General features: G+C 33.9%; 2 protein-coding genes across 2 annotated transcripts in view; both read left to right on the forward strand.

Annotated features, from left to right (window-relative positions):
- Positions 1 to 6,901: 6,901 nt before the first annotated feature.
- HELRODRAFT_192632 (hypothetical protein) lies at positions 6,902 to 25,887 on the forward strand (the record flags this gene model as incomplete). The annotated part of the gene is made up of 24 exons (XM_009023405.1): positions 6,902 to 6,973; positions 7,293 to 7,544; positions 7,664 to 7,818; positions 8,549 to 8,850; positions 9,098 to 9,243; positions 9,354 to 9,440; positions 9,698 to 9,845; positions 10,199 to 10,328; positions 10,870 to 10,960; positions 11,421 to 11,498; positions 11,780 to 11,922; positions 12,852 to 13,023; positions 13,181 to 13,477; positions 13,991 to 14,107; positions 14,867 to 14,951; positions 15,999 to 16,192; positions 16,461 to 16,686; positions 16,836 to 17,015; positions 17,871 to 18,016; positions 18,115 to 18,339; positions 18,543 to 18,709; positions 22,094 to 22,353; positions 23,352 to 23,439; positions 25,708 to 25,887. 24 exons carry the CDS (start codon positions 6,902 to 6,904, stop codon positions 25,712 to 25,714), a joined length of 3,768 nt encoding a protein of 1,255 aa, XP_009021653.1. The 3' UTR covers positions 25,715 to 25,887.
- HELRODRAFT_83268 (hypothetical protein) overlaps positions 25,732 to 26,670 on the forward strand; it is a gene marked incomplete at both ends in the record, with an annotated part of 14,879 nt that continues 13,940 nt past the window's right edge. Inside the window, one exon of the mRNA XM_009023406.1 lies at positions 25,732 to 25,928. Coding sequence (XP_009021654.1) covers positions 25,732 to 25,928 — 197 coding nt within the window. The remainder of the gene's footprint in view (positions 25,929 to 26,670) is intronic.

Here is a 26,670-nt window from a genome sequence, read left to right on the forward strand (position 1 = left end):
CGATCACTTCAACCACAATGTTGCCCGATTAGCTCTCATATTGAAGCCAATGAAGTTTGCTCCATTTGTCTTGCTCGTTATAAATTTTTCTTGATAGTGAAAGGAGCGAGTCGTAGTAATTATTTGCAGGAATTGTAGAGCATTTGCATTTTTACTCGCTTTATTTATTTTTCTTGGTCATATTTCACGAGTGCTTCATGTATTATTACTTTAAATTTTTAAAGGCGGTTTTTCACTCTTTTTAATTTAATTTTAAATAAGAATTAGGAATAGTTTGGAGTAATTTTAAATAATTTCAAATAATTTTGAGTTATTGTGAAGATTTTCAAGTTAGTTAAAATAAATGTAAATAATTTTGCTGTTTAGGTACAGATCAAATATGCTTAGAAGTGAAGATGAGGATGAAAGTGCTATGAAATTGCTTTCTAATGGGCAACCTCTGGATGAGCAAGCTTCTACGTCATCATCAGCTCAACCATCTAATAGTAATAACGAGGAATGGATCGTGGTGGACTCTGATGGAGAAGATGTATGTATCTGTACGTATGTGTGTGTGTGTGTGTGTGTGTCTGTGTGTGTGTGTGTGTTTTATGTGATGGTGGTTGCCCCTTTTATATTGCATGCATGCACAATCAGCAGGTGACCTCACTGACGTTAAAAACATCACTGCACGAGAAGGACATGTTAGCGCTGATCAACCAAATTCCGGCTGATGTCATGCTGAGAAATGCTTTCCTCGTTAACAACTGTTCGGATTTTTCAATGCTTTTTTTTATTTTTTTGTTCTATTTATTTAAGTGGCGAATAATTCATTTCAATAAGTTTTATTAAAACATAATAACGTTGTTCTAAATTTTAAATGTATTAATTGATGCATTTGTTTCAAACATCCAGCTTTTCAATATCTGAGTGAATCAAGTTTTTTGAGGCTGTTGGCTCTTGCAAACAGGCTGATTGAAATTTTCGGCAGAGCCATGAGAACATTTCATCAGCCACATTACAGAAGGATCAGCAAAAAATTAGGCCAACTTATCAAGTCTGTTCATCATTTTCGATACTTTGTTTTATAATATTTCTGTGTTCTATGGCTTAGGTTGTTACTTTCAGTAGCAGTCTTTTGATACACTTGAATGCTTTTTGAAAGAGAATAGAAAAGTTTGTTCTCCTGATATGGTTCCACCATTTTTTATAACATCAATTGAAGATACTAAATCATATGTACGAAGAATGTTTTAAAACAGGTTAATTATATTAGCCGAATATTTCTCAGGTACACTGTTCAATGCGTCTGTGATGCTTGGGTGGCGTACAAATCTGGCGTCTCATTCACGCTTCAGCGAACGATCATGAGCAGGCTTCAACTGCAATCTGACGTCCTCATCATGAAGGCTGTTCAGTTGATGTTGGAGGCTCCCACGTTCGTTTTCGTTTTCTAAAGCTTTGCAATGCAGTCACCGTGTGCTGGTTTTTTTTTCATTTACATTATATATTTATAGGAATTTCATTGCATTACATGTTTTATTTTAAATGTATCTTTGGTAACCTTCTCATCAATAACAATTTATTTTCTCTTCGTAATTGTTGTCACTTTTGCTTGCATTGTTCGTTTGTTGTTGTTTTCGTCCCATCCTATTTATTTTGTGTTAGACAGGCATTTGTGATGCATTTAATTATTCTTTCTTCATATTTATCGCGCGTGATATTATGGTGACGTTTATGCATCTGTTGATGATTAAATAGTTTGGGTTCCTGGCAGTTCATGACTATGTTTCCGTTCGACACGATGACAGCCGGACACATCTGGTCCACCCTACACTTCATGCACCTGGCCTGCTACCAAGCATCATCGCTGAACGTACAACTCTCCTTCGCTGCTCACAACTGCAAGTTGTATCTCTATGGTTAGTTCAGTCTCTTGAAGATTTTATTTCTTTTTTGATCGTTTTCGAAATTTCCTTCGGTTGCCTTCACTGACAACACAGACAGAACCTAAATGTACCGTTAAACCTCGCCATTCAACAGATGACGCAACACTGCCAGAGCTGGCGGACAAGTTGCTTCTTCTCTCTCAGACTGAGGCCACGTACCTGCTGAGCACCTTGGCCAACATCGCTTGCATGCGCGGACATCGCAGAAGTCACGAGGGCCTCAATTTCATCTCCAACAGTGCAGTCGATGATGACGTGGATATCATAAAATTCCTTGTACATGAAATTTTCTATGTTAGTTCAGTAGCTCCTTTTCTTTTTACTAGCAAGGCAATAAAACATTTCATATGTTTAATCTTTAAATGCGTCGTTTGTTTTCTTTACACGATCATCTTGTAAGGACCTTTCTGCATCGGTCAACGCACGCATAATAAGCTGCATTTTGTCACCGTGTAATAATACAAAACTGTTGGCTGAGCTGGCAGTACGTATGTCCATTTAAATGCCCCAGATATCATATGTAAGTCAGGCGACGAGGGAACTGTACAGCAAGTTGGGCAGGGACCTGCTACAATCCATCTCCATGCAACATCCTGCTGCTCTGTCTTTCATCATGCAACTCACTCAGAAACATATGTCTGATGTCGGAATTGTTAGTTCATCTTTTCTTGCTTCTGTTCGATGTCATCGAATCAACTTTTCATTCTTTCGTTAAATACTATGATTGACAGTTCAAAATTTATTGTATTTATTCAATTTTTTTGTACTGAGTTATAATGGACACTCGTTTGCATATTTTCGTGGCACCTGCCAGGTGTCTCATTACTTGTTCAAGTGCTTGCCACTGCACACCTGGCAACCCCTCACCTCGGACATCAGCATCTTACGAACGTGGCTGGTGCAGACGAGCGTCAACTCACATGCTCACCTCCTTGCAAGGATCATCATCGATCACTTTGATTGGTCCTGCCAGTTCAGTTCAGCGCAACATGACGTTCAAATGACTGACCACTCTGTTTCTGTTGTTCACCTGAAAATCGCCCAAATCATTTTAGAAGCATATTCTAAACACGTCTCTTTGAAGAATAATTCATTCAGGCTTACTTTTGAGAATGTGGTTTGTTTGTTTACTTGTTTCATTTAGTTTTATTCTTATATCAATTTCAAAAATATAAGTTTGATGTAACTTTTAGTAAATATATTTCCAAGTTTTAAGATGCGTTTAATTCTTTTTCAATTTGTGGTTACCATGTAAGGATGAGGATGAGGGTAATGAATAAATATACTGTGGTTGATTCAATGATTGTAATTCCTAGCTGAATGCTCCTCTGTCGATGAGCACAACGGTCAAGGCCCAAAAATGCACAACATCGATGTCGAGGTCGGCATCATCGTATCTACCCAGTGATGTCGTCACATTCGTCGACTGGGCCTGGTGCGTCTGCATGAGGCTCAAACTCCACAAGTCTTCCACTCTTCATCAGCAACTTCCACTCCATAGTGACCCTCATTCACTGCACCGAAACTTTCAGCATGCTCACATGAAAGAACGAATTCAGGAACGAAATCAGCCAAGCATGCACCTTGAATATAGCGATGCACAATCACAACAACAACTGCCTCACTTCAACATCAGGAATGTAGCCCCGCCGTCTGAGGACAACGAATGTGTGGCATATATCAGATCAAAACTGAAGGAAGATGATCAGTGCTTTTTGAGTTCTTACCTGGCACTATCACTATGCAGCTTGGGAAACAAGTCAGTTTTATTGAAAATTGTTTTATAAATTTGTAACATGCGTTTGTTTGGAAGTTTAGTCCCACTGTTGATGTCTTATAGTTTTTTTTTAATTTTCCCATTCTGCCATTTTTTAAAAATGAGTTTTTAGGGGTCATCATATGAGGTCATCTGAGGTTATGCTCTCAAGTTCCCTTCCTTGCTAACATATATCTGATGAGATTTTTTGGACCATCAAACAATACTGTCAATAATATTATACCAATGATATTATTAATTAAATGCGTTCACTCATTCATTTATTCATTCATTCATTCGTTCGTTCGTTCGTTCATTAAAGTTCCTATGGCTTCTGTGCAAATCATTCAAGTTGATTTTTTCTTTTTGCACTTTTTTTGAAAAATAATAATTCATCCTTTTAAAATGGAAACATATGTAAGACCTAAATTTGTGTCCGTGTCTAATGTATCGGATTAGCAGATTTGCTACTAGCAGCAAGTCTCAAGTCAGAAGTGACTCTCACTGAAGCAGAATATATGTTGTTTGCTGGCAGACGCTATTTGTTTTCAATATTGCTTTATGATTACGTATCTGTTTCTGGCTGTTCAACTGTTTGTTAGACATACTCCTTCTCAACATGAATGCAAAATGACCATCTGGATTCTATGAATGGCGCTGTCGTTTAATTGATTCATTGGAAGCAAGTTCACACGGAATATTCATTGCAGCAACCAGGAATATAACTTTTTCAATTTTTGAAAAAATTAGAACAAACTTAAGAATTTTGTCTGGTTTGGATGATGACACAATTAATTAATTAATTAATTCATTCATTCACTCATTCATTCATTCATTCATTCATTCATTCATCCATTCATTAATGACGCATCTTTATTCTAACTATATGATCACGGTATTGAAATTGAAAGTTATGATGTACTCAGTCCATCAGATTTTTTGTGTGAGGGACTGATGAGACTGCAGGGTATGGTGGACAATCACCTGCACATCCCTGCCCTCCACCTCATCTCCAACATCCTACCAGCATTCTACGACGACCGGGATCTCTGCAACAAACTTCTCCTGCAGCCCAGGTTCGAGTAACTGTCATTGCGGTCTTCATTGCTTTGTTTATACGATTTGCTAATTATAAATTTCATCTTTCATGCAGCTTTCAAAAGTGTTTCGATGGCTGGCTTTCATTTGATCAACAGCCATCCTCACCTGATGCCGACAATCCCGGACATACGACAACTATGGTTGAACAACTCTTGATATGCTCATTGGTTAGGATCAGTTTGATTAAAGCTTTTGGAAATTTTGTTTCTCTATTGCTTGGTGAATGTTTGTAGATAATTGTTTTTACAGCTCGTGTCGTCTCACAATGGTATAACAGTTATGTTGTAGTTATAGGTTGGCTTAATTTAAAAAAAATAGCAAAATGTTTTTGTCGTTTAAATCTAGCGTGTAAGATGGGAAGAGTTAAACGTGCCAATGCTTTAGAAGAATTTGATCTAAGTTAAATCTGTTGCAATATATGTATACAATTAGTGTTGGTCAGCGACACTACACTCGCGTCGAAGGTGTGGTGTATGAAGCTAATTAATTTACCACGTACTTTTTTTAATTCTGCTGGCTGTTTTTCTGGACGTCCTACCTCGGGCAACTGGGTCTCTGGACGCTAAACGAAGATTGATCGATTGTTTTTCAGCCACGAACATAAAGTCGTCATTAAGTAGACGTTTTGTAATATCATGCAGCGTGCACACGTGTATGCAAATTGTGCAAATGTTGTTCACTTTTTAAGTTTTATTCATTACTCTTGCATTATAATCCGTTAGTCCCGTCATCAGCTTTATTGTTAAATAATGTACATGCCACATTCAACAGCGGCACCTCGCATACTTCGACACGAAGACACGGCAGTTTAGTAACGTCATCCACTTGTGGGTTTCATCTCTCACTAACGTCAGCAGGTGGTTCGGGAACAGGTCAGTTTTTTTTATAAATTATTTCATCTCATTCGTTTTATTCTAAAAAAAACACAATAATATATATCTATCAAAATTAAAAATTGAATTTCTAGAAGTTAATTTCATTCTTTCATTCAGTAATGTTGCCAATCATTTATGTTACTATCCGTTGATGTCATTATTCGATGTTTGAGAATTAATTATAAAATGTTCGATCTGCTTCCAACTTATTTTCATCTAACTTTTCGTGTTGGGTTGTTGGTATGGTCAGTTTCCATCTAAATATTTCACAGAGGAACGTTAATTTGTTAACCATGATTTCCGTGTTGGTCAACGACATGATCCCAATTTCAAGATCACCTCCCTATATTAGTCCACGGAACTTTATCGATGTGTATCCAGTCTCGGCCTTGTTTCACTGATAAAATCCTCCTGGCATGTCCTCGTAATGGTTTTCTTTTTCAACTAGACGACCACAAATTTCAAATTCTTTTGATTTCATCCGAACAGAAATTTGTAAAACTGTCTACCACAATAACGGCGACGTTGTGGTTGAAGCTTACTTCTCAACAATTACTTCAATTGTTTGGTATCTCCTCTTAGAGTCATTTTCGTTGATAACATTTCTTCACAAATCATTGAAATTTTCAATTATTTTTATTGATTGTTAACACTTCTCTGTAAAAATTTAAAGTCCATTCATTGAAATTAAAGTGGCTTAACTGATCTTTGACCTGATATATTCCAAACATCCCTTCAACACCTTTATCCAAGCCGATGCATGTTCCAAGTACCGATCGCTGAGTTGCGACCGTCACGGCCAAATCTTCTCGGAGGTGCGCGTGATGATTTTGCATCGTTTAGAAGTGTCTGTTGTAGGTGCAAACAACCCCATCGCGTTTGTAATCATATGCTCTCGTGTCAGCATGTTAAAAGGCCATCGACCAATATTTGAAATGTTCCTCAGTCACCTTCCAACCCCATCAGCACGTCGTCTGTCAAGTTCGATCCGGTGGTGGCTTGCTGTTGCGAGTTGTTTCATTTTGTTATTCACTCTCTAAAATATGAAACAGTTTCAGAGGCACAGCTTCCAATGATTTTTAAATCAACCTGTTTGGTTATAAGTTTTTTGCTTTAATTATAACAAATAAATATTAACCCTTGTTTCTTGAATATAAAAACAAACGTTTCAATTGACCATTTTTTTACAATGTTATTATTTGTTTTTTCCAACAAGAAATGTATTGTATATACTGGACAACATGATTCGAGCAGTATTTCATCACACGAGGTCATTGTGCGGAGTTGATCGTTATTTCGATTCATTCGTCAAGGTTTGTCAAGTCTTATATTCATTGAGCTGCGTTTTCAATTAGATATATGTGAATGTTCACGATAGTATGAAAATGTGGCCACACGCCGTGCAAGCTAATAACGTTGATCGATGGGTTTTGAAATTAATTTAGCAAAATTTATGTTTCCAATGTGGCGATGAAATGTTGCTTCTTCAACAAAATATTAAAAAAACAGTGGGTAAAAAAGATGTTGCCATATTTCTTCTTGTCATGTCTGCTTTTAAACAACCTCAATGTTTTTAAGTTCATTCGAATGGTGAATCACCAGCACCGATCGCACCATCATTTGAACCTTCAGACTCCTCTTGATGCCACGCTGCCAACCATCTCCATGACAACCAGCACAATTCTCTCGGGCATTTCTAGTTTCTTCTTTGGACCTCGAAGTCAGACGAACTTCATTTCAGACTCTCCTGCCGCTAATCAATTTTGTTATTTTCGTTTTGCTGTCATGAAAAGTGAAGCGAGGAAATTCGAGGAGGAAAGTGGGTTGGAAATAAATAAAGAATTAATGAAAAATCCTTCTTTGGATATCCAAGTTGTTTTTCAAGTAAGTTATGATAACGACGACGACGATGATGATGATGATGTCTTTTTTAATATAATAAACTTATTAATTTATATGACGCCAAAATTTTTATTGTAAATAATGAAAAAAAAAAACTTCAGTTGGCCTGTAAGAAGCTCGGTGTCCTTCCGTCCCCACTGTTGCACTACCATCACCTCTCTATCTATAGGCAAGCAGCATTCATCCTCGACATACCTCAGCATCATTTTCTCTTTCCTCTCCTATGGAATGACTTTCTCACAAGTTATATGCACAGGTTAGTCTTACAAATTTTCATCGTTAATGGTGATAATTATGGATTAAAATGGAAATTATTTGAAAAGTTGCAGGAAATAAGCAGGCCAGATATTTCAAATGTTTTCTTTTCAGTTTTTAACTAGTTTGTATGCTGCTTTCTTATTTATTTATTTATGTTTACAACACATTTAGATGAGAAAATTATGCGTAATTTATTTGTCACTAAACTGAGTTTAAAAATAGCATGTTTTGATAACATAAGGATGATCGAACAAGGAACAGCTCTAAAAAAATTTTTCAGTTTTAATGAGACAGCGACTCCTCAATAGTTTATTTAATTTTGCTGCATACAAACTTTTTTGTTTGCGAGTTTAAATTATATTGAAACCTCAGAAGATGTTTTTGAAAGCAGTGAGTGTACTTCGTTATGAGACATCGCTCAGCACTGAAAACTGTTTTGCACTGTTTTGTTCCAACGTGTCCTCGAGTGTTGGTAATGAAGCGAAGATTTTTTTAATTTGAAATGAAGATTTTTTATAACATGTCGTTTACTTTTTTCCATTTGAAACTAAAAATTCAAGCAAAGAATTTTTGTTGGATTTTAACTAATGTCTGTCTGCCCCGCGTTTTATTTTTACTCAATTGTTTAACATTTCGTTATTTTATCGCCGCTATGAATTATTATTTCTACATTTGTGAAATTGTATTCAATTTTTATTAACACTCCCCCAACATTATTTTTCCTTCAGACTTCCGAATAAAGATGGTATAGGCCATCGTTACTTCACCTTACCAGAAGATATTTCATTGTTGAAAAAGTTGAAAAAATGTTCGAGCGATGTTCAACTGAACTTATCTGGAAAGGCTGATGAGAAGCCTTTGTTGGCCATGTACAGAGCGATAACGTTGTGGCTGGATGAGCCGAGGTTGCACGACAGAAGCCTGTCATTCTCTTCGTTGCCGTCCCAGTATCAGCCCAACGTTCTCAACGCCATCATCAACAAACACAACGTACCGTTCACATTTCTTAATTCTTTGCTTGATTTTTATTGTTTTTGTTTTATTCTCCGTTGTTATTGTTAAACTGTGTAAAATTTTTAATATTATCTTTTTAGAGTCAAAAATTATGTTTTGAGAATTACTTTGATAAGCAGAACTTATTATGGCTTGCAACAGAACAAAGATTATTAAATGCATTCGGAGAAACGTGTGAAGAAGTTGTCACAAAAATGGAATATTGACAACATTATTTGCTACTGATAGGGCCCAGATAATGGGAATAACGTTCAACTGAACAGCAGATTTGTGCAAACCTGACGAACAACCTTTCTGGGAAATGACTGCAGGAAGATTCGTACAAACGTGTCAAGTAAGTAAGGAGGGAGATATATACGCTGATGAAGAGGGGTCTAGGAAAAGAGAAGCAGGAGCTGATGGAAGGTTGGTCAGAGAGAAGGCTGTATCGTACATCCACGCTATAGGTGATTAACTCGCATCGCTAAGTAAAGATTGAATGACTGACGAAATTAATTAATTGAATTAAAAAAGAAATAGCACCCGAAAACTGAAAATGAATCTTGTGCTTTCATTAAACTTGGACCACCATCAACGGACAAAACATTCAACTACATTGGAGGACTGGTGAGATCTGAAAGCTATTGACAGAAAAAATCACAAACAGTTCTCATTGTGTTTCTGCGTTTCCAGCGATTAGGAGCTGTGAATTTTTTAAACTTATAAAGGGTTAAAAAGCGTCAACTGATTGATTATGTTTAGTTTTATAGGTTGTTTTTGGAATAAGTCATGAAGAGGCTCGTTTGAAATAAATAAACCTCTTCTATACAACGTATACAATGTTGTAAATATCAAATTGATTGGTTGACGGTGATCTTTTTCAGGAGGCCTGGATTGCTTTCGTTGGTAACGCAGGAATGAGTGATGTGATATCGACACAAATCAAACGATGGTTTTTGGATTCCATAGAGGGGAAAGTTTCTAGCAACGTCAAGCATTTGAATAACTTGCGTACTTCTATGGCTATAAAAAGTATGTCCGAATGTTTCATATATATGCTTCTTGTTTGGTTCTAATGTACATGTGTTCCGTGTTTTGTACTGATGCACTTGTGTTCCATGTTTGCTTATTAATGTCGACTTTGTCTCATGAAAGAATGATTTAAAACTGACAAATGAAAATAATTCAACGATGGAAAGATATCATGTGTGAAATAAAGCTTCGTTGATATAAGATTAAATTTAAAAATTTCTTTTTTGAATGTTGATAATTGTCTAGTAAAATATTTTAGAGCTGTTTTTCCTATTAATAATATACATCGAAGTTTGTTTCATTTGTTCATTTCAGTAATAATTCGCATGTTAACTTGTTTCCGACGCATGAAGGTTCATCGGAGAGATTGAACGCGCATTTGCTTCAGAATGTTTCCAGCAAACCTCAGCCTGCCCCCCTCCCGCTGCTCCTCTATCCTCACAGCCACAACTTTCGCGAGGAATTCATTCTCGACCATCAGAGGTTGCTTTGCGTGATGTGTTTTAATACTCTGTTGAAGTTGATTTAAAAAATTTTCATGAGTTTTGAGGAATGTACCGTTCAGTTTTTATAACATCTCAGGTTGAATATCGTCATCGAGGCAGACTTGAAAGTAGCAAATACTCTGGCTGAGTAAATATTTATTTTAACTTAACAATATATTTTAAAATTTATCACAGGAGATGTCCTAAATGTTAATCTGTATTAATAAATGTATCTAAAATTATGTGTAGATAATTTTTCTCTAAAGAGTAACTAAAATGCAAACATGCTGTGAAATACAAATCCTGTGTCTCACCTCTATAAACTGGAACTGATGAATTAATCCTTCCTCACCTTTCTTTATTTTAAATCTTTTATGTTAATCTCGTCCTAACTGAATCTTCTCTCTTTAATAATACTCTGTCCGATTTCAATAAATGTAATATTTTGACAAATTGTTGTTAGAATTTTGTCAATTTAACTCGAAAATTAACGTTAAAAGTTTGTTACGTTGTTTCCCAACATAATTTGATTGATTCAGCTCGTTCGTCAGGCGATCCTCTCTGAACAAGCGCCTGAACGATGAGATAGTCCGGTTGTTGAGGGTCTTGCACCTGAACGTCAGCACCGAGGTGAACATCTGCTCTCTTCTTATTCTTCAATCAACGATCACACTTTCATTTTAACCTAACTTGCTCTCGCGTTGATTTCCTATTATTAGTTGATTATTAGGGATGATTGAAGAACGCGTGACATGTTGCACTGTTATTATTGATATGTACATTTATTCGATATTAATTTTTAGGACTTGTGAGGTCTGCGCAAAATTAAATCACATCCTTATTGCTTTACTGATTGACTCATTAGTATTTATATTGACTCATCAATCCTCAGTCTGAGAACTGACTTTCAGTAAGATTAGGTCATTTTTTTATCAGCAGTGCTCTGAATATTGTAAAATAAATATAAATGCTAGAACTAATTTTTTCAAATTCAACAAGTTTGTTTATTTTTTCTTTATCATTATAATACATCGACAATTTTTTGAAAATCGAGAGAGATTTAGTAGGATGTTGTTACAAACCCACGCAGTCGGTTGTGACGTTACGTTGTAAGAGTTACGTCAGTCCCCTCCACCGTTGCAAGGGACCGGCCGTCCTCACACTGAGGGTGATTTTTTTTCTATTAACCATTTGTGTTATGTTGTTATAACTATAACATGTATAGTAAACATTATATGTCGAAATCTTTGTTAATAAATCAAACCATTGAATAAAATATTTATTGAATGAAATAATCTGATGCAAAATGTCAATTTTAAAGCTGCTGCTACTTATATTGGTCAATTTTAAAGCTGCTGCTACTTATATTGTTTTCTCGTTAATAATAAATGAAAATAAAAGTTGATGAAATAAAATCAAATTGATAAAAAATGTTCTGTTGATATTCAGCACCAGCAAAAATGTGTGGATGAGATTGTCAGCAGAAACTTAACAGAGCAGGAGAACAAGTTGATGAGGCTGACAACTGAGTCTTCCACGCCTCCCCATCAGAGCGTTTTCCTGTCATTTAGCCGACTTGAAAATATAATCGAGTAAGTTATAACTATAACATATATGATAAAATAAAATGTGTGTGCCTGTGTGTGTGTTTCGCTTTTTTATCGGGTTACGAACGAAAAGAAGTTTTGGACAAAAGCAGGCAGATTATTATTGAAGCCAACTGGTGTTAATGATGTGATTTCCAATAAGTCCACATTTCTAACAACAGTCATTTGGCATCAATATTTATCAGTAGTAACGTTTGGCGATAACACGGAACAAAGGAGTAGCATTTCATATTATAAAATGTCGCAAAATATATCATTGTTTTTTTCACAGTCATCATCAAATTGTAATTATATTCTGCAGATGTTATCGTATTTATGAAATCATGAATTGTCATCTCAGTTCTTTAACTCTTCATCAAAATTATTAAATATTCAAATTGGGTACTTATTATTATTATTGTTGTTGTTGGGAGAGAGGAGGAAAGTGTACTGCAGAGGGCTGAAAGAGCTATGGTGAGGATGATGTGTGGGGTTAAAGTGAAGGATAGGAGGAGTAGTGCAGAGCTGATGTCGATGATGGGACTGAATGAGGACATTGTGACATTGATAAGGAGATCGAGATTGCGGGGTATGGACATGTGTTGAGATGGGATGAAAGGGTCGGGATTAGGCGAGCGTTGGAGTTCGAGGTTGAAGGAGTGGTAGGAAGGGTTCGTCCGCGATTGGGATGGAGAGAGCAGGTGGAGAAAGACAGGGTGAAAGCGGGGTTGCGTGATATTGAGGCGAGTGACAGATGTGGATGGCGTCGAGGGGTATTTCGGTTTCATCATAGGTAGCCAAACGGCAACCCCGATCTCGGGGAAAATGTCGTCTAAACGTGTGTTGTTGTTGTATTATTGTTGTTGGATTTAAGCGTAGAAACAAAATTAACTGCTTTTATTTGATTTGTTAAATTAAAAATTTGCTTACCACAGTGCACTTGTGAAATGTCAAGGCCTGATGTCTCATGAAATGCGCTCCAAGCATGAGTATGCCCAAGTTGCAACTTTCCTATTTTACAAGATCCTCTCTAACATGACTGAGAGCAACAACAACTGTCCCATCACCACAGAAAGCTTTTCTTCTTATGTTGATATACTTGGCAAGGTTAGGACTGACCAGACGGTCATGCATAAAAATATCGAGTAATATATCTTAATACCTCTTCATGCAAGATGCAAATATCGAGTAACATATTTTCAAGATCACTGAAAATCGTGTGCTTTAAAGTCTAAATCACCGTTTGCATTCTTACAACATGCAGGCATTCATCGTGAACAATCCGTCGCAGCCAAGCGTTCTCTTATTGGCAATACAACACAATCCGAATTTTAATTCAATGCTCACTCCATTCTTCAATCCACAATCGAATCTGAACGACTTCGTTCAGTTGTACGCTCAAGTTTTGCAGATGCTTCCTTCAAAGGCTAGCGGTGCTTCCAGTGGAGGCGACGACGACGATGATTCGGACGAGTACGTATCAATACTTCTCGGCAACAACGTAGGGAACGACTCACGCATCATTCTTCCAGAAGATGTCGTTCTATGTCTTCTTACTAAGGTTGGTCTCTCACACCATTTCATGTAGAAATATTGTGTGGTAGTTAATTGTTATTTATAATAACTATTGATGAAATGTCAGTAATAATTTCATCACAAGTTTCATTACTTTTTAACGATTATGCATAATTACGCGAGTGTTAGAAATTAAAAAACGAAAAATTTGGAGTGTTGTGGATGGGTATGTGAAAGGCTCAGTGAGCTTGGCATGTTCATTCTACCATATCGAATCAATTCAAAATTAACTTAACGTAGCAACTTTGAAATAAACTCAGATATGATCATTTTTATATGAGACAAATTTTATTAGTAGAATGAGTGAATAAATAGCTTCAGGTTATATGACATATTTTAGGCGCGTTTTGTTGCAGAAGTTGAATATAATATTGAAATCTCGGCGATGTGCCGCTTCTAGCCTGCATTTGAATAAAAGTTTTAGTTCTTTATTTTTTTTAATATTATTAACACTGATAAATATTTCAATAGTATTTTAATAAAACTTTTATCACAAAAGTTCGATATAACATCTTGGTTGATGCACGCTCGCACTACTTATGCCGATCATGTTGAACTCTTAAACCACATTATCAATGCTCTCATGATCACAAAACATTCAACGAGGATGCAAGTGGTTAGTTCTTTCTCTGTGTGTGTGTGTGTGTGTGCGTGCGTTTGGTGTGTGTGTCCTTTAATTTCAACAGGTATTCTAAATTAATAGCAAGCATTTATTGAAAATTATTCCCGAAACCCCGTGCCATGACACTATCATACGATTTGATAATTTGTTTTCTGTGTGGAATAATCCATAGGACAAGTTTATATTACTTTTGTTTTAGCATAATGATTTAAAAATTGCGTACTTGGCTATTCGCATCCGCCACAGACAATGATGTAATTGTAAATATTTTATTATTATTGAAATATGAAGTGTAGTTAAACTTTCTTCCTTATTAATGATATCAAACGTAATTGTCCATTTGGTGCTTGCTAACTTATTAGTAAGCATCTGTGCGTTCCTAATTTATTAGCTCCAAAGGATCACTTTGTGTGTGTTGATCCATTATTTCTATTTATTATTATGGAGAGAGAGAGAGAGAGAGAGAGAGAGAGAGAGAGAGAGAGAGAGAGAAAGAGAGAGAGAGAGAATTATAAATTCAAGATAATCAATTGAAATTAATTATATAGCGCAATTTGCAAAACAGCATTTTGACCATTGCAGCAGTTATAACAATATCATATCTCAATTAAAGTGGCTATGCTGCTATTCTGCCATTTTGAGTAGCCAAACTGACTTATAAGTTACATTTATTTACATGGTTGCACAACAAATTTTTTAGTTTGTTTTTGATAAATCTCAGTTAATTGTACGTTGCTCTGCGGATGTTTTCAGGTTTTCAAGCAGCACTTGCTGGTCTTGTGCAAGCACCGTCCTCCCGGTCATCTCGTCTTCCATCTGATAGATGCTCTGCTCAAAGGTAGCCGCATTATTCATGTACACTGTCAACTGTCAATATTATCGCTTCAATTTATTTTTAATTTAAATGGACAGCCTCGTCGTTCACTGCTGCAAATACTTCATCGGTTGTTGTTGTTGTTGTCATAGCAATTGTCAATTGCTACCTTTTTTCTCCTTCTCTTAACCTTGCTACTTTTGATAGCAAAAGTTTTTTTGAACTTTCTAGTTTCCCTAAATATTCTTTTTTCTCATTCTTCTTATGGGAGTGTCTGTTTATTCTATAAATTTTTACTTTTTACTTCTATAAATACTCTTTTAATTTTATTTATTTGCTCGTTGAATCTCATTATCTTTTTAGTCATTTCTATATCTCTGGGGACTTCAACTTACAACTTCAACAACTTACAGTTCAACACTTACTCTTATTTTTTTAAATTTAATGATATTTTGTCTTTTTTTTAACTCAACTCAATACTATTCTCTTCCTTCTCATATATCTGGCATGTTCTTATTATAGCTTTATTTTTTTAAGCCTATTAACATTTCTTTCAACTCTGTTTGATTACTTCTTCTCTAGCAAACATCCGATGTTACTTTATTGAAAACAAAGCGACTCAGTTGATTTTTCATAAATTTATTCATCCTTTCTATTTTTTTAATAATTTTTTTTTATTTATTAATTGATTAATTAATTTATTAATTTATTTTTTCAACTCACTCAGGAACAGTTTTCAGGAATTTGACAGCAAAATTTACCTTTTTTCAATAATTGCTTTTATAACACCAGCTATCTTTTATTGCCGTGATTTTGTCAGTGGAATAATAATTCTACTTCTTTTTGTTATTCCGCTGCTGCTTCTTTACCTCTATTACCTTATTCTAGCAAACATATTTTCGCACACTACTTCTCTGTAATCCTTACACTGTTACTGCGGCGTCTGTTTTCGTTTGCCAAACTTTAGAAATAATTTTTAATTAAACAAATACAGAATGCATGTGCAAATATGATATATGGAATGTAGTTTTAGATGAATTTCTAATGTAAACAATGTACTTATTAAACAAGTGGGAATCTATTTCATCGGTAGAGAAATAATTACTGTGTCATTGTTAGGTACAGAAAGTGGCAGACTAAATGCAGACGTCTGGGAGATCATGCTCAATGTTATTGGCTGCACGTGGACGAATGCATTTGATGATGAACAAAATTTTTCATTCTCCTTCGATGAAAATGTCATTAATCTCTTTGGCGAAGAAGAGGTTCCTTTTGATAAAATTATTTTTAATCGATTTTAAAAGAAAATTTATTTAATCTTCTTTGTTGTTGTTAATCTGAACAAAGAACAAAGGCCTGTCAGTTTGCTTTCTAAAATTTAAAATAAGAAATTTTTGTTTCAAACAAAAAAATTCCTAGTGTTAAAAAAATAAAAAAAAAAAAAAATCAAAAACTGCAAATCTTGTTGATTTTAATCAAATCTAGTTTATTTTATCAAGTTGATCTCAAATCAAGTTACTGCTTGTTTTGCAGGTTTTAAAAATAATTCAAATCATGGGATGTTATTTTCATGGAAGATTGCAACACAAAAGCAACAATAGCAGCAAAAGGAGTTCGAAGTGGTTCAACATTCGTTACAGAAAATATGTAAAACAATTTGGAAAAGTTTTGTTCTGTGTCAGTCTGCTTATTATTCAGCATACGTACAACTCAACCATGAGGTCTTCATCGTACGATCCAATCACAAATATCTCGACAAGTGAGATGCTTTCAATTGAAAAATTGTATATAAAAATCTTAAGTTATGAATGCAATTGACTTGTTTACAGTAAGTTGCATGAAACGTCTGCATGAATGTTATCACATTTTCAATTACAAATGAATAATTTTTTTTTATTATTTTGCCAGGTGTCGATATGCTTTTTGATAAAATCCAGTACATTTACGACCCTTGGATAAGCTGGAAAAATAATTTAAAACAATGCTGGTTGGAAAATTGCAATCTGCTGACAACAAACATGCATCTGGTCTCAACAATGATGTTATCCTGGGTGAAATCGTTGGAGGCAGTGCAGACGTATTTTGGCGGTGTGTTTCGTCATCAAATTTTGTTGTTTCATTCGTTTTGTCATATACAAATTTAATAGTATAAATACAAATTTAATGGTATAAATAATTAAACACGTCTACGTTGTAGCTGGTGGTGGGTTTGAGAATTCCAACCTGTCCGAACCCAAATGTGTTTTTTTTATTTTAATTCGTTTTCATCTGCCTAACTGAATGCATTTTGAAGAAATTGTATTATTAAATCTATTCAAAAAAATTATAAATATTTGTACTAAGTTGTTCATAACGTAACAATGAAATAAGTCAAAAACTCCCGGCTGTTTGCAGTTCTGGTCCTCAAAACTACCAACAAGATAAACATTGGGCAAGCGACATTTTACCTACGATATGTTGAATTTGTGGATGCTAAGCAGCATTTTATTAAATCAATGCTTACATGCCAATTACTGAAAGATATCTTGCCAACATCATTCTTAACAGTATCGAAAAATTGAATATCGTGCATGTATTTACTTTAACCCTTAGATTACCAAAAAATCACTTATCATGTTTTACCAACCAGGTCAAAATGATCTTGTTGGTTAACTAAGGGTTAATAATGTAATTTATTAAAATATTTTTCTAATAAATTATTGTCTGTTTTGCTTTATTGACCACACGTGAAAAAGTCCAAGTTTTAATATATTTAAAAAGTTTCGGTTCTGGCCAAAATTTTGATTATGGCCGAAGGTTCGGATTCGTCTTAACTCGAAACCAAAATTCCAGGTTTGGTTGGACAATTATCTATAAGGAATGTACCTTTTAGTTTAATATATATTTAAAAAGATTCATGAAACATTTTTGTTTGATTATTTATCGAGTAATATTTTCATGCAGGAAAGATACATCAGCCGTGCCAACTACTTAACAGACTTTGGCATTTTTATGTAGTCCAATCAGATGTCCAAGCTATGCCTAACTTCTTATCAGATGTTCTGCACAATCATCTCTACTTGCTACCATGGCGATTTTATCTGCCTACCGTTAGCTGTCTTCTGTGGATGGTAAAGGTAAACCATTAAAGTATTTAAATTTAATTGGCGCATTGATATTAACACATTGAAGTTATTGATTGTGACAGGCAACAGATTATTCGAAGCCTTGTTTTGAAATGGTCGGCCACGTTTTTACTTCAGTTAACTGGCTGGAAGCAGTTGATCGTTTGCGTCGCCCGAACAATTATAATGAAAGATTTTCTGCGGGCAGCGATGATAGAAATAATGATGAGTACGAAAATGATTGTGTGGTTCATCGACTCATATTCGTCCTCCTGGTGAGAATGGCCGCTGAAGAGACCATAATAAAGGTTTGTTTCGGTGAGATTTGTCGGCCTGTTTCCTAACGAGACCGCTGTTCACATTCTTAACAAACACATCATGTACATATGTATACATTGCATTAAACGTTCGGTATAAAAATTATTTTGAAATTGAATTAACCTATGCATTATTAAAATTTCATTATTATAATATAATAAATTTAATCTCTTTTTTATTGTTATTTAATTAGAACAGCCAGTTATCATCCTTAATATTGTCTAAAAATCTGTTTGATTGGAAGCAAAAATTAGATTCGTCAACTTTTCAGCAAGCAGCCCAATCATACGTTGATAGATGTAACTACATTAATAAAATTTTCTCGCTTGATCTGACTGATTGCCACACTTGTGTCCTGAGGTTTCTTCTTGTCCATTATGTTTTATTTTTTGTTCAATTTCACGTATGTATCTTTGTTTGTTTGTATGTATGTATGTATGTTTGTATGTATATATGTATGTATATGTTTGTATGTATGTATGTATGTATGTTTGTTTGTTTGTATGTATGTATGTATATATACTAGTGAGTCGACTTGAATCTACAAGTACGTGAGTATATAAAGGGTGAGAATTTCCCACCTGCTCCCTCCATAAATGCCACATATATATATATATATATATATATATATATATATATATATATATATATATATATATATATATATATATTTTTACAATATTCTATAAATTCTACCGAATGTTTGGCGTTAATATGTTTGTAGTTCGTTTTTTCGATTTTTCTCACTAAAGTTTTTTGGTGAACGTTTAGTTTATTAAAATTCAAAATAAACTTATTTTTCGAATTCATGCTGCAAATAAGGCCATATTTCGATTCCGAATGAATCATCATCAGTGCTCCTTGCTGTATATATAGGGAAATATTGACTTTGTCAAGATGAACTTTGACGTTGTAAAAATTAACTTTGGTGTTGTAAAATTGAACTTTGATGCGAATTAGGTGTCAGGTTTCTTTATTGGCTGGTCATCTCCTTTGGTCTCCTTTTCTTCATCGATAGCATCATATTCTTCTTTGTCACTATTTACGATGCTAGTTTTTATTACTTCTTTGTTTTCGTTGTTGGTTAAGCGCCGGGTTGGAAGTGAGGTTGTCATTTTTTGTTGTATATTTATTTTTGGTTTATTGATGTCAATTAGGACTGCTTCTGCAATTTTAAGATGCGTGTAGTTGCTGTTCTGGTATATTACTTTGGTGTTGCTGTCGAGGATTTCACGGCTAATTGTGATTGAGTGTGTTGAGTCTAAATGAGATTTGATAGCACCACTCTGTTTATGCATCGTAAGCCTTCTAGTCAGTGAGGTAGTAGTAATCCCGATATATGAGTCTTGTTGACGTGCACAGCCGTCAAAGGGGCAATTAAATTCATATATTACGTGATTACGCTTTACCTCAGAGTTATCTCTAGGACTGCAGTTGTTTTTCAGTATTAGGTGAGACGTCTTTTTATTGTTGTAATAAATTCGGAGTTTAACTTTACTATTTGGGTTGGTGTGACATTTTTATTGATGATATGTTTAAGAATAGCTTCATTTACTTTGTATGCTGTTGACATGTAATTTCTGTAATACAAGATGATGTCGTTATCTTGATTGTTGGTACTAGGAAGGTTATTGCTGTGTAGTAATTTGCCTTTAACAATCTTTTCAATAGAGTAAGTCTTATATCCATTGTTTACAAGCAGGTTAGTGACTCTCTTCAATTCAGCGTCGCAGTTCCCCGTGAAGCAATCAGGTGGAGTCTACGTCGACAACTCATTCCAGAATATCTTGTTCGACTTGTGATGGAAATGTATACGAATACTAAGACTCTTGTCAGCATAACGGTTGGAAACACAGATGCATTTGACATCGGCGTTGGAGTTCACCAAGGCTCGATTCTCAGTCCACTGTTATTTATAACTGTGATGGAAGAAATCACAAAACCGATACGCACTGGTGACATTTGGAATCTAGTATATGCTGATGATATCGTTTTAACAGCCACGTCTGAGCAGAATGCAGCACAGATGTTTGAAGATTGGAACACCAGACTCGCCGATCATGGATTCAAAGTCAACATCAGCAAAAACAAAGCAATGAACACTGGTGAACCCATCCAATCCACAGCTACTGGACGATGGCCCTGTTCAGTTTGTAAAGCTGGTGTAGGTAACAATTCAATCAAGTGTCAGCAGTGTAACCAGTGGTGTCACAAACGTTGTTCAAAAATAATTGGTATTTTATCTAAAGTGTCCAATTTTGTTCGTCCTGCTTGCATCAATCCACAACAACAAATTCGAAATAGCACTGTTTTTGAAGCGATTAAAATAGAGAAAGTCACATCGTTTCAATATCTAGGGGATGTTCTGCATTGTACTGGAACAGCTGAAGCTGCCGCTCGAGCACGCATACGTGCAGCCTGGAATAAATGGCATCTCCTTGCCTCTATATTGATGCGGCGTGACATCCCACTACCACTACGATCAAGACTTTATAAATCTGTGATACGTTCGGTCTTGTTATATGGTGCAGAAACATTGTCAATGACAACCAAACTGGAACAACAACTTCTACGAACCGACATGAAAATGCTCCGATGGATGCAACGAATTAGTATGAAGGACCACATCAAATCTACCGAAATCCTGCGTCGTGCTGGTTTAGATGATATAAAGGACGAATGCCGGCAACACCGTCTGCGGTGGTTTGGTCATATCAAACGAAGTGGAAACAGTGCCATAACTTCTCTTGCAGATGTTGAAGTACCTGGCACACGTCCCAAAGGCCGTCCAAAGAAGTCCTGGTCGCAAACAATCGAGCAAGACATGAAAGCTCTAAATTTAAATGAAATGGATACAACTGACCGTCTAATTTGGCGCAAAAAGTTGATGGCAAAGAAAACAACGTCCTACCTCGGAAAACCGGGTCTCTGGACGCAAAACGAAGATTGATTGATTGATCGTAAATTATTTTCAAGTTTTTTTTTAGTTCAAAACCAAAATTTTGTTTTTTTTATGCATGATAGAACAAAAATGTTTTTTTCGGTATTCCTATACTATCTTCGGTGCTCAAATTGATATGTTGTGCTCAAATGCTAAGAAACATATATATATATATATATATATATATATATATATATATATATATATATATATATATATATACTGTGCCTCACTTTGCTTATTCCTTGTTTGTTTAAAGTGAATACTTAACGCTCATTTAACTAGTTTTACAATCTTCAACTACTGAATTAATACCCTTTTTTAATGAAACAATCTCAGCTTGAATATTTGAGCCCGAGAGAATTTTTGAGTCAATATTAGAATTATTTTTGAGCGCATAACATCATTTTCCCGAGAAAGTTTGTCAACGATGGTATAATATTTGACTTATTAATTTCAACTGCCTTGACGAAACACCTCGATACATCAATAACATTGTTTTGAATGATTTATAGACAATCATCTTTGAAAGAAAGACATGAAATGTACACAAGACGGCTGCACTCAAAACAATTCATACATACTTAGCTCATAGCACCTCCTCATCTAGTTTTACCAGCACTCGAAAAACAATATAGTTTAATTTATATTCCAATATTTCAACTTCTTCAAGAATAAAATGCTCTAAATTGCATAAATGAATTGAAAATCGCTCAATTAATAAATGATTAAACATTAAAATTTATTCTATTTTTTCAACCATTTAGTATTATTTTGAAAATCAGAATTATTATACGTCACAGCTTATTGAAAGAAGCTGCATGCTTTAATTGTCGAGAAATTGCGCCAACAGCCGAAATGTTGGCAGACGAACAATATCATTTGTACCCAACCTTGTCAAGCAATCGTTCGAAGGAAGAGGCTGATGTTAATGATAAAAGAGTTTCCTACGTTCGCTTCGTTGTGCAGTTGATAATAAAATCTTCCGATGCATCAAATTTGGAACACAACGGCATAATTTTGAACAATCTTTTATCTGAAGTTGAATTTGTCGTCAAAAAATGTGAGAAGTTTGTGTTATTAAATATTTGTATTTATTAAATGATAACTATTGTTTTTTCGTACATTAAGTTACCTAATTCTGTTACATTACTAACTATAAAATATATTATATATAAATAAATAAATATATATATATATATATATATATATATATATATCAACTATATTATAAAATGAATTTATTGTTTTTTTTTTGTTTGAGAATTATTTTTTCATTTTATCAAAAGATTTTAATTTTTGAATTTCCTCAGTTCCTAACTGAAAATGATTTTTTTATATATATTCTATGACTTCTTGTGGTTCAATTGAAACAGATTATATTTATACGAAATAGGAAATTGTTGAAATCTTTTAAATAAAAATCAAAACTACTTGAGCAAGATGCACAATTCAATTTGAACATAAACTTGAATGATAATAATAAGCTGATTTTCATTAGATTAAAAAATGGATTAGGCCACTGGAATATTCTTTGAATCCCATTTCAACTTTACCTAATTTTTATTGTTTTATATCAATTAGGTATTAAATATATTATTATTATTAATGTTCTGCTGAGAAGTAGCATGCTAATATAATTATACGGTAACTGCATAACTTTTTTTCCTTCCTTGTCTTTTATCTAATTCATTTCATCTTCTCCTTTCTGAACATTTTGTTGCTATTTTCCACTCGCTGGCTGGCTGGCTGGCTGATTGGCTGGTTGGTTGGTTAGTTCGTTTGTTGGTTAGTTGGTTGGCAGTCATTTTCTATAAAATCATACTTACATGCATGTAAGTAATCACATAGACACATTTTTAATTGATCGACTGTATTATTTTTTCAGGTTGACGTGTTTAATTTTAAATTTTTAAATTATTTTCAACAACAATCTTCCACAGCAATAAGATTAAGCAACATTGGCTTAATCTTATTGAACTACGTTTTAGAACGTAACATTTTTTTTACTAAAATTAAAAAACAAAAAAAATAACCACCAAATAACTCACCTTGATGAAGGTTCAGTTTCAGCAGCACCCATGTGTCTTGAATGCTGGTCCCTATTAAACAGCTGCAATTCTATCGCCGCTGAGCATTTTTTAACGGTCAGTTTTTCTTATTTACCTATATTTTCTTTTTTTATTTATATTCATTTTTGTACTTTATTCTGTACTTATGATATATATATATATATATATATATATATATATATATATATATCATAAGGACACATCATGGCATAAAAATATGATGTATGATGGCATATATATATATATATAATCTACTCATCTACTGATGAGTCCCACAAGGGACGAAAGGCGTATAGCCTAAAACGTGTTAGGTGTTCACAAAAATGCACCTTTGGTCGTGGTTGGGCTAGTGAATTTTATGTACTTGTACTGGCCGATCATAGACTCCTAAATAATAGATACTAGACGAGAAACTGAAATTTACACATGCCCAAACTGAGGCCATGCATTCTATATTACACACATAAAGTAAACAACGAAACGTCTTTAATTCTGCAACACTTGAACATTTTAATACTCTGAACAAACGATTTAAATGTTAAAACGATAAATATTTTAAACATTTATTAAAAAAATAAAAACATTCATTGCAAAAAAAAATATAATTATGAAAATAAATTCAAATGTTCTGTAATTTACAAAGTTTTCTTTTTTATAATTAATAGTCTTTTTTTCATTTGCATTTTCTGTAATTGATTTAATTAAATTATTTGCAACAATGTTAAAAAATACATTTGAAATTAATTGTTTGAGATCATGATCTGTGGTGCAAAATTCTGGAAATTCATTCTCCAAGTCATTATTGTCATTTAATCTATTTACAATATCACCAAATAATTGTTGCAGGTTTGAAACAAAGAGAAATTTGTGTAGTAAAATATCATTGTTTTTGATGATGGCAAGCACAGCAATTTTGATGAATACAGGCACTGATAACCTGCAGTACTAGTTGACATGAGAATAAAGGCCTGTTTCATCAAATATGATGAGTAGCATCGCTTGTGCTTTTTAATTAAAACTAATTGTAATTCTTTTTTTAAAAATTGTATCATTTTAATTATTTCATTATTATCCAAAGAGCTTTCATCAATAAGGTCTAAACATTTTTCAATTTTACTGATTCCATTTGTGAGAATAATGTCCCACGATAGCGGTCTGTCACATTCACTGATGGCTTTGAATCTTGCAGCAATATTTAACAATTGAGAAAATTTGGTTAACTTTCCTTGCAGTAAATCATTATAATTTTTTTGCAGGATAGCTTCCCCACACACTTCTACAAACAAATGAAACTCAAGTGTCACTAATATTGAACAACTAATAGATAAATGATGATCTTCATCAACCTTTACTATTAGTAATACCATGTTGTTGTCTATGAATTTAATTATAAATTCAGTAGAAAAAGTTATTTCTTTCTCTAATTTCATTTTAATATCTTCAAGATTCAGACTTACGATTGAATCTTCATCCATAAAATTTCTTTCCAACTCTCCGAGTCTTTCCATTTCTTTATTATTCCTACTGCTTTGAAGCGCATTACCTGATCTTGATGTAGTTTTTTCACACAACATATGTTTTGAATGATTAGAAAAAATAGTTGGAACCGAATCGGGTTTAAGTCTTATCAAAAACGTATCCTTGTTGTTTCGGCGTTGACGAGCGATTTTGCTGCCCTGAGATGATGTGATGAAATCATCTGGAATAAAATGCTTCGAACAAACCCTGGTATGTTGCGAAGGATGAAAATCTTTTCTCGCGATATTTTTCAACCACTTTCTTGCTAATTCTTCGTCATCAATTGGAAATTTATGAAACGTGATTTTCTGTTTTTCCGTAATCAGACTCCGAACGATTTTCTGACGTATATCCAGATTTACAGCCATAAACACAACATTTATTAACCATTTTGAAATCAATTATTTAAAATAAAATATTTTTAATAACTTTAATATTTTTAAATAAATCAGCGAAATAAAAAGCAAAATCAACAACACAATACAAGCGTTGATAAACGAAATCAAAACGTTTAAAAGTAAACAACAGCAACTTATATAGCCAGTAGCATTTATTTATCAAACAAGCATGGCTTCAGTTTGGGTCGAGCACACACAAAATTTCATTTAGTTTCTCGACCAGTAGGATATTATTTAGGAGACCATGGGCCGATGTATCTGGTGACAGATCAATTATTTTCACCCATATATATATATATATATTATTTATATATATATTATTTATATATATATATATATATATATATATATATATATATATGGCCAGCTATATATAATGTACATAACATTATTTATTTATAACGCATAAAATTTTTCCGCGATCATGCAGATGTGAGTGAGACAGATGGACACGGATGGACCCGCATACTCTCAGTTATGCATCTCCCTGAACTTGATCATAGGGAATTTGTTCATGAATCTCTAATTAACGGTTGTTATTTCACTCTGCATGCACTTGCGTTGATCAAACTCTCTCAATGTCAATCGACTGCGGATGAGGTGCACATTTTGATGTCTTTAAATGATTGGAACACATCAGCTAATCCTAAGTGAGGGTCTTTTTTTATTGTATACGCACACATACAAACACAAATTATTTGTGTATATATATATATATATATATATATATATATATATATATTCGGTAGGAATTTATAGAAAATTGTAAAAATTATTGTCTTTTACCAACATATATATATATGTATATAAACATTTATGAAAAAATTTGAATATTAAATATAGTTTGGTATATATATATATATATATATATATATATATATGTAAGATTGTTTCTAAATAAAACCTGATTTATTAATCTGTAAAACAGTTTATTCAAACAAATTAAATGTCATATAATCAAATAATATAAAATAATACAGAGATATAAATTAAAGAAAACATACCTGTAAAACAGTAATCAATTACAGGCTTATTCATACGAAACTCATAAATCAAATAAATTATATAATATGTCAATCACGTGGTGCAGCACATTTATCGCAGCACATTTATCGAAGCACATTTATCGAAACCCAAACAAAGATCAAACATATAACAAAGATATTGAATATCATAGATATGAAATAAATACATAAATGTGGTTACATTTACATCTCCCCCCTTCACGTTACTTTTTGAGGAATATAAAGTGACAATTTGTTAATATGAAAAAGATTAGATTGTTTTTTTTTTCTTCCACAGTCTACTTCAAAAATCGATGAAGAAACTTTCTTGAGAATTTTAAACGGACGAACTCTTATTTTATCCATCTTACTTCGGTTGAGTCTATTA

Source organism: Helobdella robusta (assembly GCF_000326865.2).
Source record: "Helobdella robusta unplaced genomic scaffold HELROscaffold_36, whole genome shotgun sequence".
Classification (NCBI taxonomy): Eukaryota; Metazoa; Annelida; class Clitellata; order Rhynchobdellida; family Glossiphoniidae; genus Helobdella; species Helobdella robusta.